The sequence below is a fragment of the Gopherus flavomarginatus genome, chromosome 3 (assembly GCF_025201925.1).
Source record: "Gopherus flavomarginatus isolate rGopFla2 chromosome 3, rGopFla2.mat.asm, whole genome shotgun sequence".
In the NCBI taxonomy this organism is placed as follows: domain Eukaryota; kingdom Metazoa; phylum Chordata; order Testudines; family Testudinidae; genus Gopherus; species Gopherus flavomarginatus.
In genome coordinates this window covers 250,083,292-250,101,374 of record NC_066619.1, presented here as the reverse complement: position 1 = coordinate 250,101,374, position 18,083 = coordinate 250,083,292, and the positions used below count along the sequence as shown (strand labels likewise).

General features: G+C 44.5%; 1 protein-coding gene across 1 annotated transcript in view; it reads right to left on the bottom strand.

Annotated features, from left to right (window-relative positions):
• SEL1L3 (SEL1L family member 3) overlaps nucleotides 1–17,631 on the bottom strand; it is a 70,150-nt gene extending 52,519 nt beyond the window's left edge. Inside the window, exons 1-5 of the mRNA XM_050947433.1 lie at nucleotides 17,441–17,631; nucleotides 5,608–6,175; nucleotides 4,090–4,216; nucleotides 2,440–2,561; nucleotides 1,184–1,299 (exon numbers count right to left, since the gene is read on the bottom strand). Of these exons, the coding sequence (XP_050803390.1) occupies nucleotides 1,184–1,299; nucleotides 2,440–2,561; nucleotides 4,090–4,216; nucleotides 5,608–6,175; nucleotides 17,441–17,503 (996 nt within the window). The 5' untranslated portion in view covers nucleotides 17,504–17,631. The remainder of the gene's footprint in view (nucleotides 1–1,183; nucleotides 1,300–2,439; nucleotides 2,562–4,089; nucleotides 4,217–5,607; nucleotides 6,176–17,440) is intronic.
• Between the last annotated feature and the right edge of the window lie 452 nt (nucleotides 17,632–18,083).

The window sequence follows — 18,083 nt, the reverse complement described above, 5'->3', positions numbered from 1 at the left end:
CACATGAACTGGGCTTCAAACCAGGTCCACATCTGTTTCCAGAAGTGGAGGCCTGAATTACACAGTGCAGTTTAAACAAGTTAAAAAAGCTACCTAAAATTATTCAGAAACAAACTTTTTTTTAATTTCCTATTTTAAAAAGTAGGTTGGTGACAGAACCCACGTTAAAATGAGGTAATCAGTTAAAAATAAATGTACATTCCTATCTGATTTTTTTTGCAAGAAAATCAGGCTACTTTGTGGAACCCTGACCTTTTCCTCCATTTATATATTTATATTACAGATGCCTGGAGTTAAGGTTGCACAAATGTTTTCATTTTAAAGTGTCATTTTCCGCTTTGTCCGTTTTTTACCTTTGGATCTAAACTGGGCATTGTGGTTCTTTTAATCCATGAATTAGTTGTTTTTTAAAATCTGAGTGAAATCAATTCAGCCATTTTCAAGAATGAAGAGAATGAGAGGAAAAAAAGATTCGCACACTTAAACAAACGATGCAAACATTTTCAAAGCGCTCTAGTGCATTAGTGGTTCATGGTAGAGACTAGAAATAGGGCAGAGAGAATGATCCAGATGTGCCTTTAAGTGGTCTGGTTAAAACTAGTTGAGATTTGTTAAAATTATAGGGGTTTAAAATATGTGTTTTGTCTGTGGGCAGTGGATTTTGTAATGTGATCTCTTAACAGCATTCTACTGGTTCTCTGTATGAAAGCAAAGCTTAGGAAATTGCATAGGAGGTGGAATATTTTTTCTTTAGGAGTGAAAGAAGCTGGGAGGCATGCTTCTGAGAAGGGTAGTTTTTAGATTAGTGAGAGATGCAGGAGCTAGAGGAGGAGGCGGAAGTATACTTAATAGATTGGAAAACTGAGCCACAGAAAATCAGTCCTTCATTGCACTGGAAAACATTCGCTTTTCTAGCAGCAGCAGAGCTACACTAGAGCTAGCAATGACTAATGTGTGTGGATTTGTGATGGATATTGGCCTCTAAATCAAAAGACCTAGTTTCAAATCTCAGGTCTCTCATTCTTTTGCTGTGTGAACATGTGCAAATCATATAACCTCTCTTTGCCCAGTCTGTAAAAGGGGATAGTGGTGGCATAACAGAATATAAATAGCTCTATGCAAACTCCAAACACTGTTACCCTCATCTTCAACTACAAGATGGCAGGTGTGACACCACACATACCTGTCCTCCATTAAAAGAGAGATCTAGTCTAAACCACTGTTTCAGAGGAAGGCTGAAGATAGTTTTCACTGCAAGGTCTTCTCCTTTGACAAGGCGCATCTGTATATGAACATAACCTGACAAACACAGCAACAAATAGAAAGAAAGAAGTAAAACTCACAAAAATATGAAAGCTAGGAACTGGCTTCCTAAATGTTGTTCACAATAACCCTGTCCTGTGAAGCAATACAATGATAATTTGACTGTGCTACTTAGAATCACAGAAGTTAGTCACAGAGTCAGCGATTTTAAGAGCAGAATAGAGTATTATGATCATCTAGTCTGATGCCCTGCATAACACAGGCCACAGAATTTCACCAAGTAAGCCTTGCATCAAGCCTGCTCTAGTTGAGCTATAGCATATTTTTAAACAAAAACATCCAGTCTTGACTTCAAAAGAATCCACCAGATCCTTAAGTAAAGTGTCCTAACGGCTAATTACCCCCACTGTTTAAAAAATAGCATTTTACTTCCAGTCTGAACTTGTCCAGCTTCTGCTTTGAGTCACTGGATCTTGTGATGCCTTTTTTCCAGTTAAAGAGTCCTCAACTTTCAGAAATCTTCTTCCATTGTAGGTATTTGTAGACAATGATCAAGTCATTCCACAACCTTCTTTTGGATAAGATAAATAGACCGAGCTTCTTACATCTATCACTGAAAGGCAAAACTTGAATCATTCTAGTACCTCTTTTCTGAGCCCTTTCCAATTTTTCAACATTCTTTTTGAAGTGTGGACACCAGAACAGGACACACTGTTTTAGTTCCAGTCTCATTAATTCCATATACAGAAGTAATACCATTTCCTTCCTCCTATTCCATATTCTCTTGTTTACCCAGGCAAAGACTATGTTTGCTCTCTTAGTCACAGCATGATGCCAGCAGCTGTGGGAACATCCTATAATATTTAGTTCATCTCCTGAGAGTGTGGGATTGTTTTTAAAAAGAAAATCAGAAAACTGACACTTTCTGAGATAAGCCCAGGCTGGATGCAAAGATTCCTATGGAAATACCGTGGCCAAATTTAATTTTTCTTAATCTTACTCTAATAATACACTGGATAGTTTTTGTTTCCAAACACACGGGGCCAAAATGGAGCATTCTGCCAGGCATGAGTTCAGTAAAATAGGCATGACAAAAATGTTTGTAAATGTTGTTCTTTGTTACAGAGCAGGGGTGATAACATTATTTCTCCTCTGAAGGCTTTATACTATTATTACCTTCTTCATTTAGAAATACAGCAGGGGTACTATACATTTCTCCTGGGTCAATAAAGTAGAATATTCCACACAGATTCTTTTCACAGTGATGGAGTAAATAAAGCCAAACTGAAATAGTGAACCTGCATGAGTAAAAAGAAACAAACAACCCACTCTGAGGATATAGATTATATCAATTTTTAAAATCTACATATTTTTAAAGACATGTTTTCCACTTTAGTTTAGCAAAGCTCATTTACTCTCATGATCTTCAAAACAGAACACATAGCAGTTACAACTGCTTGGGACAAAACAAGCCATTTCAGAGTCTTGCTGCTGAGCTCTCCTCTTGGATATGCAGGTTTGCATTGATGTAGCACTGAGAAGTCTGATACAGTGCTTGATTTCCCAAGATCAGAGAGAAGGAGCAACTCTCTAGGGCAAGCTTGTGGCCAGCCCTTCTGCTGGTGCACAAGGGAAGGACACAATAGCCTGCCTTCTACTCTTGCACCCCTGTGAATGGACCAATTATAGTGTGGCTAGGGAGCATAGTCCCTTAGACCTCTCTTGGGTACCAGCTGCCTGAAAGGAGGGGTGGGCTGAGACAGATGTCAATGGAGAGCAAATCTTCACAACCTGGGGCCCAAAGGAAAGATGTATTCACCTGCCAACCTAAGATTTGATAGTAGGGCGGATCTCTACAGGTTGGGAGGGGTGAACACACATTCCTATCAAACAATGCTAGAGGAGCAGCTCTCTACTATCACCAGGTCCCACGCAAGTCAGGAGTTAAAAAATCAACTGACAACTAAAAAACAATCTTCCACTATAGAGGCACCCCATATAGACACCACGGCAGGGGTGGGGTGTGTGTGTGTGAGATTTCTAATCAGGGCTGCTGAAACCTGTGAACAAATGAGATGTGAACTGTGCGGTAGCTGCAAGCAGTGGAAATGCTCTGGGGAAGTCCAGCTCAGAATTATTACAGGAATCGAACCTCTGGGTGACATGGACATGTGCAGCTATTGCAAGGTTGTCACAGGATAAGTAAAAGTGCAGCCTGTACAATTCACATAACAGTGAAACTGTCTGTACAGGGCCAAATATAGCTCTCAGTCATGTTGGTATAAACTGTTAGTATAAATTCCTGCAGATCCTCAGGATCAGCAAGCTTGGCAGCCACACCTCCTGTCCTTTAGTATATAAGGGGTGATACACAAATCTAGTGATCATTTTCCATGTTGCACTGAGGGGAGGTCAGGAAGCAACAGGAGCCCAGGGGAACAGTAGGAATCCTCCTCTCTCCCCCTCAGATCCCTATGTGGTACCAAAGAGCAATGGAAGCCTGGGAAAGCTGCAGGAGGGGAGTTCTTTATGAAGTACGATTTCTCTGCATATCCTCACTTCGGTGCTGCTGAAATATTTGGAGGGAGTGGAGGATGGAAGAGGACTGAGCCTAAGTTTATTTGGTGTTGCAAATCTCAGTCCTGTCCTCTCTCCTCTGCTGAAAAAACCCCTTATAAACGTCAGCAGGGTAGCTGCCCTATCACTTGCTTGAATTAGCGGAGAGTGCTTTTAACTTGTGATTTTCTGTACAAGGGTGGCTCTGAGGACAGATTTTAGCCATTAGGAATTAAATATACTCATCTTCCATGATCTGCATTTGCTTACTTTGGGTAATCGATCTGATGCTGCCTGATTGTCTCAAGCTCTCTGTTGTGAAATCTCTTGAACTTCTTCACAATTCCTGTCTTCTCTCCGCTTGATGCATATGGAAAACTGAGGATCTCAACAGCATCTGCCAAATGTAATTATTCTTAGTCTGCCAAGAAATGTCCATTCACATTGACACCCCACGTTCATACACTGTTAAATGTTTAAATGAAATATCTTGTAACATAGATCAAACGTTATGATCTAATCAGTCCACAAATACACAACAAATCCCTAATGTTAGGTCAACTGTCCTTTACGCAATACACTGCAGCCCAGGGAGAGGTTACTCATAGGAGGGAAAGAAGCATGGGATCCATTCCTCATGGCTATTTTGAGGCTAGGATCAATGGTAATGAAGTCACAAAATGTGGCAAAAATTCCAGTTTTTAGACACAGATCTGCCCAATAGGATCCTGAGAGACTTCTGACAGATCGTAGGTTTCCCTAGACATATGGGGTTAACTAGATTTCTACAGAGATATCCTGCGTCCTGCAAGCTGTGCTTGTGGAACAATCATGGCTAAACCCAATCATGAGATGTCATCATGTTGCATCCCAGTGTGATAGCATACTTATACAACGCCACACTAGATCATAACATAAGACGGCAGTATCAAGGAACATTCTGAAAAAGAAGCAACTCTCGGGTCCTTTAAATACATTATAGTAAATGCTCAGTTATAGTGGAGACAAAATTTTGGGTCACTATAATGGCCTCATAACAGTTATAGACTATAATGTAAGTAAGACCATTCTAAACTACATAGAGACAAATTCTACCCTTAGGTACATGAGTGCACTCCCATCGATTTCATTGGCAGAAGTACTCATGTAATCAAGGGCAGAACTGGGCCATAAAGGCCTAAAATGGCAAAACCTGTTCAGTTTTGGTGATAATAGACCTTTTCCTGAGACAGTGGGTCACATTCTGTATTTACTACTGTACTCACATACTGTCTTCAATAGGGGGTGGATGGGTGTAAATGAAAGCATAATCTGACTCATCATATGCTTTAACTCATTTCTGTTCCTTTCTAGGAAATGTAGAGGGATGCTTCAGATTTTGTTTATAAATAAAGTGTAGTATAGCAAAGCTACAGTTGCAGATGAGATGGACATTGCATTCTAAACCCTGTTTTCAGTTGTTTCTGTATCATAAAACGTTTCCTTCTGGGCTGAAATTTCGCATTTTCACTCTTAGTCCAAAGGCTAGTCGTCTGTGTGAGGGGAGGAAGGGAGATCCATTTTAGGGCCTGATCCTATCATTCTTGAATCCAATGAAGTAGGGTGCTTTGATTTAAATCAAAACTATTTAAATCACTGATTTTAATAATTTTGCTAAGAAAAGTAAATCCCTCTGGCAAAATATTTTTGGTAATAACTATAAATATACACTTTTATAGAAAAGTATACAATGTGTCATTTTGGTCCCATCTTAGCTCTCTAAAAAAGGAATCGTATAGTTGTACCTACCAGTCTCATGCAGGCACTGAGGTATCCTGTTTGCCTGGAGCCTCCACATATGCTCAGAGCTCCACTTAAAACATACTTTGTGATCTTTGTACGGACGCTCACAAGGTGGAACTGTTTCCAACAAAGTATAATTTTTGGCAATTGCCCGTAGGTAGCTTTCATCCCGTTTGGCATCATAGCTCTCAATAGGTTTGTGATTGATCCATGCATATAATATCACAGTATGCACTATTATAGAGCGTCTGATGAAGTAATCATCTCTGTAAACCATGATGTTTGGAAATTTCAAACGCACTGTTTGAGTTCTACTTATATGAAGATGCTTCTCATTCTTCCACCTCTTCTTATACACTAACACACCAGTTCTGAACTCCGATGAAGCTACTGCTTCCAAAGTGACAGTGCAAGGCTTAGAACATAAATACTGAACTGAGACCTCAGAATTGTTAAGAACTCTTTTTTCTAAAATGTTTAAATGAATAAAATCTTCAGAATCTATGCTTTGGTCAGACTGTGGGATAACAGGTGTCGTCAGGAGTGTCTCCCTTCCAAATGATGGCACAAAACTCTGGAAAAAAAATTCAAAATGTTATATCCACCTGCCTGAGTTAAACATTAATAATTTTGCCCTGGTATATTGCACATGTTTCTTCTCATTTTAAAATGTAAAATGTAAGATACAGTATTAGACGCACAAAATGTAAAGACCTTTTCATACAGAAACTAGATATGGATTATTGAAGAGACATTGTTAGAATTTTAGGCTAATATTTGACCAGTTTAAATACTCAGAATTACGTACACAAACAAATATACATATAGATATATCCTGCAAACCTTCTCAGGTAAGATCCTATCCACCAAGGAAATTACTTACTCTAGGAGGCACTAAGCACATTTTAGGATCAGATCATCAGAACTCCTATTGTAATTTATAGGATGGACTCTTGTTTTGTTATTGTTTAGCTGTGTTTTGTCAGCTTTTTATTAATACAATTTTAAAAATAAATTGTCCTACTACAGAAACCTTTAAATTAATCATCTGTAAAGTGGGGATAATACCTAATCCACTTCTCAATCACATTTTTGCTAGGATTAATTAACATTTCTAAAGTATCCAAAAGTGCAATACAAGAATGAAATACAGAATGGCAGTGCACTTACTAGTTGGAAAGCATAGTAGTCATTATTTGCGGCAGTGTAGACTGAGGTGCTAAAGTGTCAGTTCCCCCGCCCCTCTGGTCAGACGGAACTGTTACATAGAGTTTGCCCAGTCTGGAGGGGCAGTCGGTCAGCCTTTTCTGTCTGAGTCTCTATAATAGTCCTATTCTGGACTATGAAGGTTTTTGTTTCTGTATCTCTTGGGTGTACAGGTTTCCCCTTATAGTTGGCCAGGGCTAGCTGGTCTGGAAACACCTTTTGGTACTTAAGTCTCCACAGAGGGATCAGCAGGCGAACCCATGCCAACCTACTCCACGAGGTTCCAGCTCAGGGCTCTTCAACCAAGCAGGGACAATCAATCCTCAACAATTCCTCCTGCTGTACCCAGAATGCCTTTCTACCTTACTTGGCTTTGTGGGCTTCTTCAGCCCATAGTTACAGTCATCCCTTGTCTGAGGTGTTGTGCATGGGCAGCTTGTCACCAATCTTCTGGCAGGACTTCCCTCCTCTAGCCTGCTAGCTCCTGTGGCACCCCTTTGTTTCGCAGCACCTTTGTTTCACAGCACCTTCATTCTTCCAGCTGCTGTGAGGCTGCCAGTCAGCACTGGCTGGAGGATCTGCCAATATCCCTTGGTCAGATCTAAGGTCGTTATATAATATGTGCTTGTCCTAGATGTTCGATGAGGTTATCTACTCAAGACATTGGGTAGGCATCGAACAGCAATAGTAAAACAGAACAGTGTCCTGCTAATTTCACATGCTAACACTCCACATGCTCCGGAAGACAACACTGCATTAGTTTACAGCTGATTCACATAGTTATTTTAACATCCATAAGGGCTACAAACTTTTTATTAATTGGAGGGGAGTTAGATTCCACTGAATTTGATGGCATTGGTTCAATCATCATGCCAGATTTCAGGGGAAGTTTCCTATGCACCAGTGATGAGCGAGGACGTGGGTTTTCAACCTATGAAAAATCATTGATACCAGGCAACAAAAAAAGACAAAGGCTGAATAGGCATTATTATGAATTATTTCAATAGTATCAGGAATGATGAGCATGTCATTGGGGGCTCATATTATTGCTGGACCAAATTCAGCTCTGGAGTAACTCCACTGACCTCAATAAAATTGCATCTGCTTACACAAGATCTGAACATGGCCCATAGTCCTCTACTGTACCATGCTGAATTTTAAGAGTGCAAAAGCCCCAATATGAGAAATTCAGCACAAAGGGCTCAGTCTTGCTCCCATTCAGTATCAATAACAAAACAATCCCCACTGACTTCAACTGGAGACCAAAAGAGCAAAAGCAGAGTCCTGAAATTACGCTGCTTTAAATAGATTTGTATAGTGGGTGCCATTAAAACCTCATTATTTACCACCACCCAGGTACCTGCAGTAATGATAGTATACTCTTACATGTAAAGGAAGAGATACCATGGTACCACAATCCCTCTGGAAAGGAAAAGGTTGAGCTTTTAATGGCATCTACTATACAAAGTTTTCTAATGCATTAATGGTATGACTCATCACTTAGATCAATAATGTACACTCAGAAATAGTGAGTAACCCTAACTTGGATAGGAGAAAATAAATATGTCTGGCCTAAATGAGGAGGATCTTCTTTAAAAGGTTACATTTTTAAGATCAGTAGTGCCACAGAGTTAATAATTCATGTGACATTTCCCACTTCATAATTTGTAACTCTGTTGTCAGAGACAAAGATAATAATCTAAAGTCTGACCTAAGGCTATGCAGCAGAGATAACCACAGCCCTTTCTGTACAGGTGGTGCAGGCAGCAAATATGTAATGTTCTGAAGATAAATTTTGACACTAAAATAAGAAACCAGGAGGAGAAGATTTTTTTCCTTTTTTATGGGTAAAAAAAATAACTACATACAATAATTTTAAAATGATGTCAATAAGAGTTAGGTATGTTGCTTACCTAAGGTCACAAGACTTTAGAAATCGGAAGCTAATTTTTTTTAAAAAGCTGTGGGCCAGATGTTCAGGTGCTCAAACCCACAATTGGAGCCAGATTTGGAAAGCTCCCATTGAGGGTATGGCTACACTGGAGAGTTGCAGCGCCGGTGGTGGGTTTACAGCGCTGCAACTTACTCACCGTCCACACTTGCAAGGCACATACAGCACTGCATCTCCCTGGCTGCAGTGCTGGCTGTACTCCTGCTTTGCCTGGGGAATAACGATTGCAGCGCTGGTGATGCAGCGCTGCTCCGCCAGTGTGGCCACCAAAAGCACTGTAATTGGCCTCCAGAGTATTCTGAGGTATCCCAGAATACCTGTTCAGCCACTCTGCTCATCAGTTCGCACTTTACTGCCCTGGCCTCAGGTGACCCGCCCTTTAAATGCCCCGGGAATTTTAAAAATCCCCTTCCTGTTTGCTCAGCCAGGTGTGGAGTGCAATCAGAATCTTTCCAGGTGACCATGCCTCCACGTGCCAAACGAGCCCCAGTATGGAGCAATGGCTGGACCTCATCAGTGTTTGGGGTGAGGAAGCTGTGCAGTCACAGCTGTGCTCCAGCCGTAGGAATTACGAAAATATGGGCAGATCTCAAGGTCCATGCTGGAAAGGGGCCATGACCAGGACGCGGTGCAGTGCAGGGTTAAAGTGAAGGAGCTGCGGAGTGCCTATTGCAAAGCCCGCGAGGGAAACCACTGCTCCAGCGCTGCCCCCATGACCTGCCGTTTTTACAAGGAGCTGGATGCGATACTTGGGGGTGACCCCACTGCCAATCCGACGACCACAATGGACACTTCAGAGCGGGGGGGGGGGAGGGGGAGAAGGGAGAGGAAACTGAGAGTGAGGGTACTGGGGTGGAGGGAGACATCCCGGAGTCCCAGGAGGCATGCAGCTAGGAGCTCTTCTCAAGTCAGGAGGAAGGTAGCCAGTAGCAGCAGCTGGTACTTGGTGAAGGACAAGCAGAGGAGCTGGTTCCCGGTAAGCGGCTTTTATTTTCAGGATGGAAATGTTTCGGGACAGGAGAGAGGGTTAGGGCTGCATGCATGCATGCCTAGATGTGGAATAGCCCATTGATGTGGTCTATCATGTCGCAGTAATTGTCCTCGGTAATCTCTTCAAAAGTTTCAGCCAGAGCGTAGGCAATGCGCTTGCGCAAGTTTATAGGGAGAGCCCCTGTGGTTCTTGTCCCAGTCAGGCTAACGCGTCTGCGCCACTGTGCCGCGAGGGGTGGGGGGACCATTGCTGCACATAGGCAAGCTGCATAGGGGCCAGGGCGGAATCCGCATTGCTGTAGAAGACCCTCCTGCTCTTCCCAGGTGACCTGCAGCAGCGAGATATCTTCCAGGATTAACTCCTGTGGAAAATGTTGGGAGACTGTTCACTGTAGGTGCTCCCTGCTGCAGTTTGCTTTCCCCAACGCATAGAAACCCCAGCACAGTGCTGAAGCACTCATTCCCCCTTTACAGGTGACCCGCAGCAGCGAGATATCTTCCAGGATTAACTCCTGTGGAAAATGTTAGGAGACTGTTCACCGTAGGTGCTCCCTGCTGCAGTTTGCTTTCCCCAAAGCACAGTGCCCCTTACTCACCATTTCGTGGCTTCTGTGGGTTACGTGCGCTCTGTTTGGTATGGGAAAAGTATGCGAAATTGAAGACTGTAAACTCCTTCACTGCGTGGGAATAACTGTCTGGGTGAGATTATAAACAATGCAGCCTCTGTTAACTCTTGCCATTTTTGCCTTTCGAAAAGTGTCCTTGACTACTCGATTGCCCATATCATCCACTGCTCAGAGGCTACAAAACCTCAGGAAGCAGCAGCGAAAAAGCAAAGAAGACATGCTGAAAGCAGTTATGGATCACTCTGCCAGAGAGAGTAAAAAACTGCAGGACTGGAGGGAAAGGGAAAGCAGGCTCCGCCGGAGAAACGCAGTGGCTAAGAAGAACAGCACAAAACAGCTGATAAGCATCCTGGTGCACCAAGCGGACTCTATCCAGTCACTCATAGCCATGCAGGCAGAGCACTACCGTGCAGGCCCACCCCCCGTCCCAAAGCTCTTTCCTTTGTGCCCCAATGTCAGCTCCAAACCCCCTTCCCCAGCATCCAGGTTCTTACCACCACCAGCTGCCCCCAACACCTGTACGTTCACCAACCAGCCCTGAGAACTACGACCCTTACCCTCTGCACTCAACCTCCATCACCATGCAGTATTTTCATCCTGAAGTGCAGCAGTCATTGCACAGCACTCCAGACAGGACATATTCAAACCTGTGACTGTACAGCTCACCACCTCACCCCTATGCCCTTTTAGGTTCCCAAAATGTTTTGTGTCTGTCAAGAAAGTTATTTTCTTTTCAATAAATGAATTCTTTAGCCCAGGAAAGAAACAGGCACTGCAAATCATTTCAGGAAAAAGCAGATTCCTACTAACATTGTAACCACTGCACTTCACTCCCGTGCAAGGCACCAAATATTACTGTTGGTTTTCAGCCTCAAATTCCTCCCTCAAGGCATCCCTAATCCTTGTACCCCTGTGCTGGGCCTCTCTAGTAGCCCTGCTTTCTGGCTGTGCAAATTCAGCCTCCAGGCATTGAACCTCGGAGGTCCATTCCTCACTGAATGTTTCACTCTTCCCTTAACAAATATTATGGAAGGTACAGCATGTGGATATAACCACAGGGATGCTGCTTTCCCTCAAGTCTAGCTTCCTATACAGAGATCTCCAGCGCCCTTTTAAATGGCCAAAAGCATACTCCACAGTCATTCGGCACCGGCTCAGCCTGTAGTTGAACCGGTCCTTGCTGCTGTCAAGCTTCCCTGTACATGGTTTCATGAGCCAAGGCATTAATGGGTAAGCGGGGTCTACAAAGATCACAATGGGCATTTCGACGTCCCCTACTGTGATCTTCTGGTCTGGGAAAAAAGTCCCGGCCTGCGGCTTCCTGAACAGGGCACTGTTCCGAAAGATGCGTGCATCATGAACCTTTCCAGGCCAGCCTGTGTTAATGTCAATGAAACGCCCACGGTGATCCACAAGCGCCTGGAGAACCATAGAGAAATACCCCTTCCGATTAATGTACTCGGATGCTAGGTGGGGTGGTGCCAGAATAGGAATATGCGTCCCGTCTATTGCCCCTCCACAGTTAGGGAAACCAGTTTGTGCAAAGCCATCCAGAATGTCCTGCACATTCCCCAGAGTCATGGTTCTTCTTAGCAGGATGCGATTAATGGCCTTGCAAACTTGTATCAACACGATTCCAATGTTCAACTTTCCCACTCCAAACTGGTTTGCGACCAGTCGGTAGCTGTCTGGAGTTGCCAGCTTCCAGACTGCAATAGCCACCCGCTTCTCCACTGGCAGGGCAGCTCTCAATCTCGTGTCCTTGCACCGCAGGGTGGGGGTGAGCTCAGCACACAGTCTCATAAAAGTGGCTTTTCTCATTCGAAAGTTCTGCAGCCACTGATTGTCATCCCAGACTTCCATGACGATGTGATCCCACCACTCGGTGCTTGTTTCCTGAGCCCAAAAGTGGCGTTCCATGGTGCTGAGCATTTCCGTGAATGCCACAAGCAATTTAGTGTCATACACGTCAGGCGACTTGATATCATCGTTGGACTCCTCACTGTCACTTTGGAGCAGAAGGAATAGCTCAACTGCCAAACATGATGTGCTGGCGACACTCATCAGCAAAGTCCTCAGCAGCTCCGGCTCCATTTCCCACAGAAATCGCGCTGCACAGAAACCGCTGGAAGACTCACAATGGCGCCAAACGTGGACGGAAAAACAGTGACTGCTGGGATGTGAAGTGATGTACCACGGGGCGTTGGGACAGGAAGTGGAATGACCTGCACTCTTCCATCCCCTTCCCACAACTCATGGTGCCAAAATGGGACAAGGTGCTCTGTGGGATAGCTGCCCATAATGCACCACTCCCAACAGCACTGCAAATGCTGTAAATGTGGCCACACTGCAGCGCTGGTAGCTGTCAGTGTGGCCACACTGCAGCGCTTTCCCTACACAGCTGTACGAAGACATCTGTAACTCCCAGCACTGTACAGCTGTAAGTGTAGCCATACCCTTAGGTATTTATATAAAGGCAGATTTTCAAAAGCACTCAGGATACAGCAACTTCCAGAGTGATGCTGATGGTTTTCCAAAATTGAGCTTTTTTGAAAATGTGGCCTTGATTGTTGGTGCTGAAAATCTTGTTAAAATCTTGCCCATATAGTTTTCATTAAGTATAAATTACCAGATTAATGGCCCTGTTATCAACTCTTCAGCTCTTACTCTCACACACTATCCTTAATCAAAATAAGAGAACAGGTTAAAGATTCAGAGAAGTTAGATGTACTCAAAGTCGGCAGGCCCTGATGAAATCCATCCTAAGGTACTTAAAGAACTAATGGAAGCAATCTCAGAACTGTTAGTAATTATCTTCAAGAACTCCTAGAGAATTAGGTGAAGTCCCAGAGGACTGGAGAAAGGCAAACACAGTACCTATCTTTAAAAAGGGGAACAAAGAGGACCTGGGGCATTATAGACCAGGCAACCTGACTTTGATACTTGGAAAGATACTGGAACAAATTATTGAACAGTCACTTTATAAGCACCTAGAGAAATGGTTCTCAAACTGTGGGTCAGGACCCCAAATGGGGTCGCCAGGGCTGGTTTAGACTTGCTGGGGCCTAGGGCTGAAGCCTGAGCCCCACTTCTCAGAGCTGAAGTCAAAGCCCGAGGGCTTCAGCCCTGGGCAGCAGGGCTCAAGTTGCAGGCCACCTGACTAGGGGCTGAGGCCCTTGGGATTCAGCTTTGGCCTCCCTGCCTGGAGCAGTGGGCTCAGGCTTCCTTTCCCTCCTCCCCAGGGAAGTGGGGCTTGGGTGGGTTTAGGCTTCGGTTTCCCCCTCCTGGTGTCATGAAGTAATTTTTGTTGTTAGAAGGGGGTCATGGTGCAATGAAGTTTGAGAACCCGTGACCTTGAGGATAAACAGAGTTATTAGCAACGGCCAACAGGGATTTGTCAAGAACAAATCATGTCAAACCAACCTCATTTCTCTCTTTGATAGGATTACTGGTCTAATAGATAGGGTGGAAGCAGTAGACATGATATATCTTGATCTTAGTCAGGCTTTTGACACAGTCACATATGACATTCCCATAAGAAAATGCGTTAAATGTGCTCTAGATCATATTACCATTAGGTGGGTGCACAACTGGTTGAAAGACTGTACTCAAAGAATAGTTCTCAATGGTTTGCTGTCAAACAGGGGAGGTGTATCTAGTGAGGTTCTTGAGAAGTTAAGTCCTGGGTCCAGTACTATTTAGTTTCATAAATGACTTGGCTAACAGAGTGGAGAGTATGCATATAAAATTGGTGGATGACACCAGACTGGGAGAGGTACTTTGGAGGAAAAGATTAGAATTCAAAATGACTGTGACAAATTGTAGATTTGGTCTGTAATCAATAAGATGAAATTCAATAAAGACAAGTGCAAAGAAAGAAAAGTCAAATGCACAACTGAAAAATGGGGAAAACTGGCTAGATAGTGGCAGAACTGAAAAGGATCTGAGGGTTATAGTGAATCTCAAACTGAAAATGAGTTAACAATATGAGACAGTTGCAAAAACGACTAATATCATTCTGGGGTGTATTAACAGGAGCGGTGTATGTAAGACTGCTCTACTAGGCATAGCTGAACTACTGTGTCCAATTCTGGGCAACGTTAAGAAAGATGTGGACAAACAGTATAGAGTCCAGAGAAGAGCAACAAAAATGATAAAAGGTTTAGAAAACCTGACCTATGAGGAAAGGTTAAAACAACTGGGCATATTTAGCCTTGAGAAAACACTCCGGGGAGGGACTGGTAACAATCTTCTAAAATGTTGAGGGATGTTATAAAGAAGATTGTGATCAATTTGTTCATGTCCACTGAAGGTAGGAAAAGAAGTATTGGGTTTAATCAGCAGAAAGGGAGATGTAGATTAAATATTAGGAAAAACTTTCTAACTATAAGGCTAGTTTAGCTCGGAAATGATCTTCTAAGGGAGGTTGTAGAATCCCCATTTTTGGAGGCTTTTATGAACAGGTTGCACAAACACCTGTCATAGATGGTCTAGGTTTACTTGGTCCTGTCTCTGAGCAGGGGACTGGACTTGATGACTTCTCAAGGTCCCTTCCAGCCTTATATTTCTATGATTCAAGTGAATATAGTCCTATGGAAAATAATGGGATTCTTCTTTCTAATAATGATTGTACATGAGTAGGGGCTGCATGATTGGACCCTGTCAGTGGAAAACTAGAGGAATCTATTTTTTTAAATCAATGTTAGAAAAAATGGGAGGAGTTGGTAGGGGAAATCAACATCACTGGGAATGGAAATAGGAATATGTTTTGATGAGGCTTGGCAGACGGGTGGTGTATTGATGGGGGAGGGTGCAGTTGAGTTGATGAAAAGATGAAGGGTTGTGTAAGGGGATAGGTATGCATCTTGGGGAAGCAGAAAAAGAGAAAGAAAGGGGAGGATTATGAAGGAGCAAGAGGTGGGGCGGAATAATGGCGAGATGTCAGGGTAGGGCCAGGATTTGTGTGTACTGGGGGGAGAAGGGGTATGGAGGGCATATATTAGGGGTACGGGTGTGGGAAATGTATTGGGAAAATATTTGGGGTTGTACTGGAAGTATGTTGGAGTGGGTGGCTGGATGGATGGATGGATGGATGTACTGGGACGGGGGGCTGTACTGGAAGTGTGCTGGACGGAGGTGTGTATTGGGTGTGCGCTGGGGTGGATGGAGAAATGTGGAAGGGTGTATTAGCAACATACTGGGGTGAATGGAGGTGTATATAGGAATGGACAAGTGTATAAGGAGTGTGTTATGGTGGAGGGATGGTGTACTGGGATGGAGGAATGTAGAGAGAGTGTGCTGGGGTGGATGTAGGGGAGTCCTGAGTGCTGGGGTGAATGAGATGGAGTGTATTGGGATGGAGGGATGTATTGGGAGTGTGCTGGGGTGGACGGAGAAATGTGCTGGGATGGAGATGCATATAGGGAGTGTGCTGGGGTGGATGGAGAGGCAAATAGGGAGCGTGCTGAGGTGAATGAACAAAAGAACGGCCATACTGGGTCAGACCAAAGGTCCATCCAGCCTAGTATCCTGTCTACTGACAGTGGCCAATGCCAGGTGCCCCAGAGGGAGTGAACCTAACAGGTAATGATCAAGTGATCTCTCTCCTGCCATCCATCTCCATCCTCTGACAAACAGAGGCTAGGGACACTATTCTTTACCCATCCTGGCTAATAGCCATTAATAGACTTAACCTCAATGAATGTATCTAGTTCTCTTTTAAACCCTGTTATAGTCCTAGTCTTTACAACCTCCTCAGGCAAGGAGTTCCACAGGTTGACTGTGCACTGTGTGAAGAAGAACTTTCTTGTATTTGTTTTAAACCTACTGCCCATTAATTTCATTTGGTGGCCCCTAGTTCTTATATTATGGGAACAAATAAATAACTTTTCCTTATTCACTTTCTCCACAGCACTCATGATTTTATATACCTCTATCATATCCCCCCTTAGTCTCCTCTTTTCCAAGCTGAAAAGTCCTGGCCTCTTTAATCTCTCCTTATATGGGATCCGTTCCAAACCCCTAATTATTTTAGTTACCCTTCTCTGAACCTTTTCTAGTGCCAGTATATCTTTTTTGAGGTGAGGAGACCACATCTGTATGCAGTATTCAAGATGTGGGCATCCCATGGATTTATATAAGGGTAATAAGATATTCTCCATCTTATTATCTATCCCTTTTTTAATGATTCCTAATATCCTGTTGGCTTTTTTGACTGCCACTGCCACTGCACACTGCATGGACGTCTTCAGAGGACTATCCATGATGACGCTAAGATCTTTCCTGATTAGTTGTAGCTAAATTAGCCCCCATGATATTGTATGTATAGTTGGGGTTATTTTTTCTAATGTGCATTATTTACATTTATCCACATTAAATTTCATTTGCCATTTTGTTGCCCAATCACTTAGTTTTGTGAGATCTCTTTGAAGTTCTTCATAGTCTGCTTTGATCTTAATTATCTTGAGCTGTTTAGTATCATCTGCAAACTTTGCCACCTCACAGTTTACCTCTTTCTCCAGATCCTTTATGAATAAGTTGAATAGGATTGGTCCTAGAACTGACCCTTGGGGAACATCACTAATTACCCCTCTCCATTCTGAAAACTGACCATTTATTCCAGCTCTTTGTTCCCTGTCTTTTAACCAGTTCTCAATCCATGAAAGGAGATGAGGAGGCGTATAGGGAGTGTGCTGGGATGGATGGAGAGGTGTATAGTGAGCATGCTGGGTGGATGGAGAGGCGTATAGTGAGCTTGCTGGGTGGATGGAGAGGCGTATAGGTAGTGTGCTAGATGGATGGAGAGGGGTATAGCGAGTGCGCTGGGGAGGAGTATTGGGAGTGTGCTGGGGGGTACACTGACGGGTGTGCTGGGAGAAACGGGGTATCCTGCAGAGCACAACGGGGTCCTGCACAGCCTCAGGGGCTGGCAGCGGAGGATGTGTCTGCTGCGGGGCAAAGGAGCTGGCAGCCCAGCCCAGGGCGCTCCCGGCCGCAGGTCTCGGCCAGCCCAGCAGCAGGGTGGCGGCCGGACCGGTGTGCGGGGGGTGGGGGGAGGCGGGCTCACCAGCAGCCAGAGCAGGAGGAAGCCCCCGTGGGTCACAGGCCGGGGCTCCGCCGAGCAGCACATGGTTCCGATGCGGCTCAGGCGCCAGCTGCTCCCATGGGCTTCGCGGATGCCGCTGGTGACGGCGCGCGGCGGATCGGTGCCGAGAGCGGAACTTGCTGGGGCCGGTTGGTGCGCGGGCCGCCTGGGGAATCCGGCCACGGGGACTAGGTAGATCCTGCTTCCTGGAGCTCAGCCTCCGCGCTGGGAGGAGGGGCCGCTCGGGCGGGGCTGGAGCCTCCCCGAGCAGGTGCAGCAGGAAAGGACGCGCTGGGCTGGGGGGCCGGGCGCTCCCCAAGGACGGACAGACACCCACCCACCCACCCAGTCTCGCTTTGCCCTTCCCCTTGGTATAACTTGTCTGTGTGCGTGAATGGGTGGGTAGGGGGTGTTAGATCAAGGGAGACAATCCGCCGTTTTTGCTCCTCTCTAACGCTATTTATCTGAGTCTGTGGCACTGCCTTAGACGCTGACTTGTGTAGTGTTCAGCGTGTGTATTGTTTATTCCCCATATACTGCCACGCTTTGCGGGGGTGGGGGAGTTGGGAGGAGGGGAAAGTAACTGGAAATACACCTTTTAGTTTGGAGCTGGGCTAACAGAAGG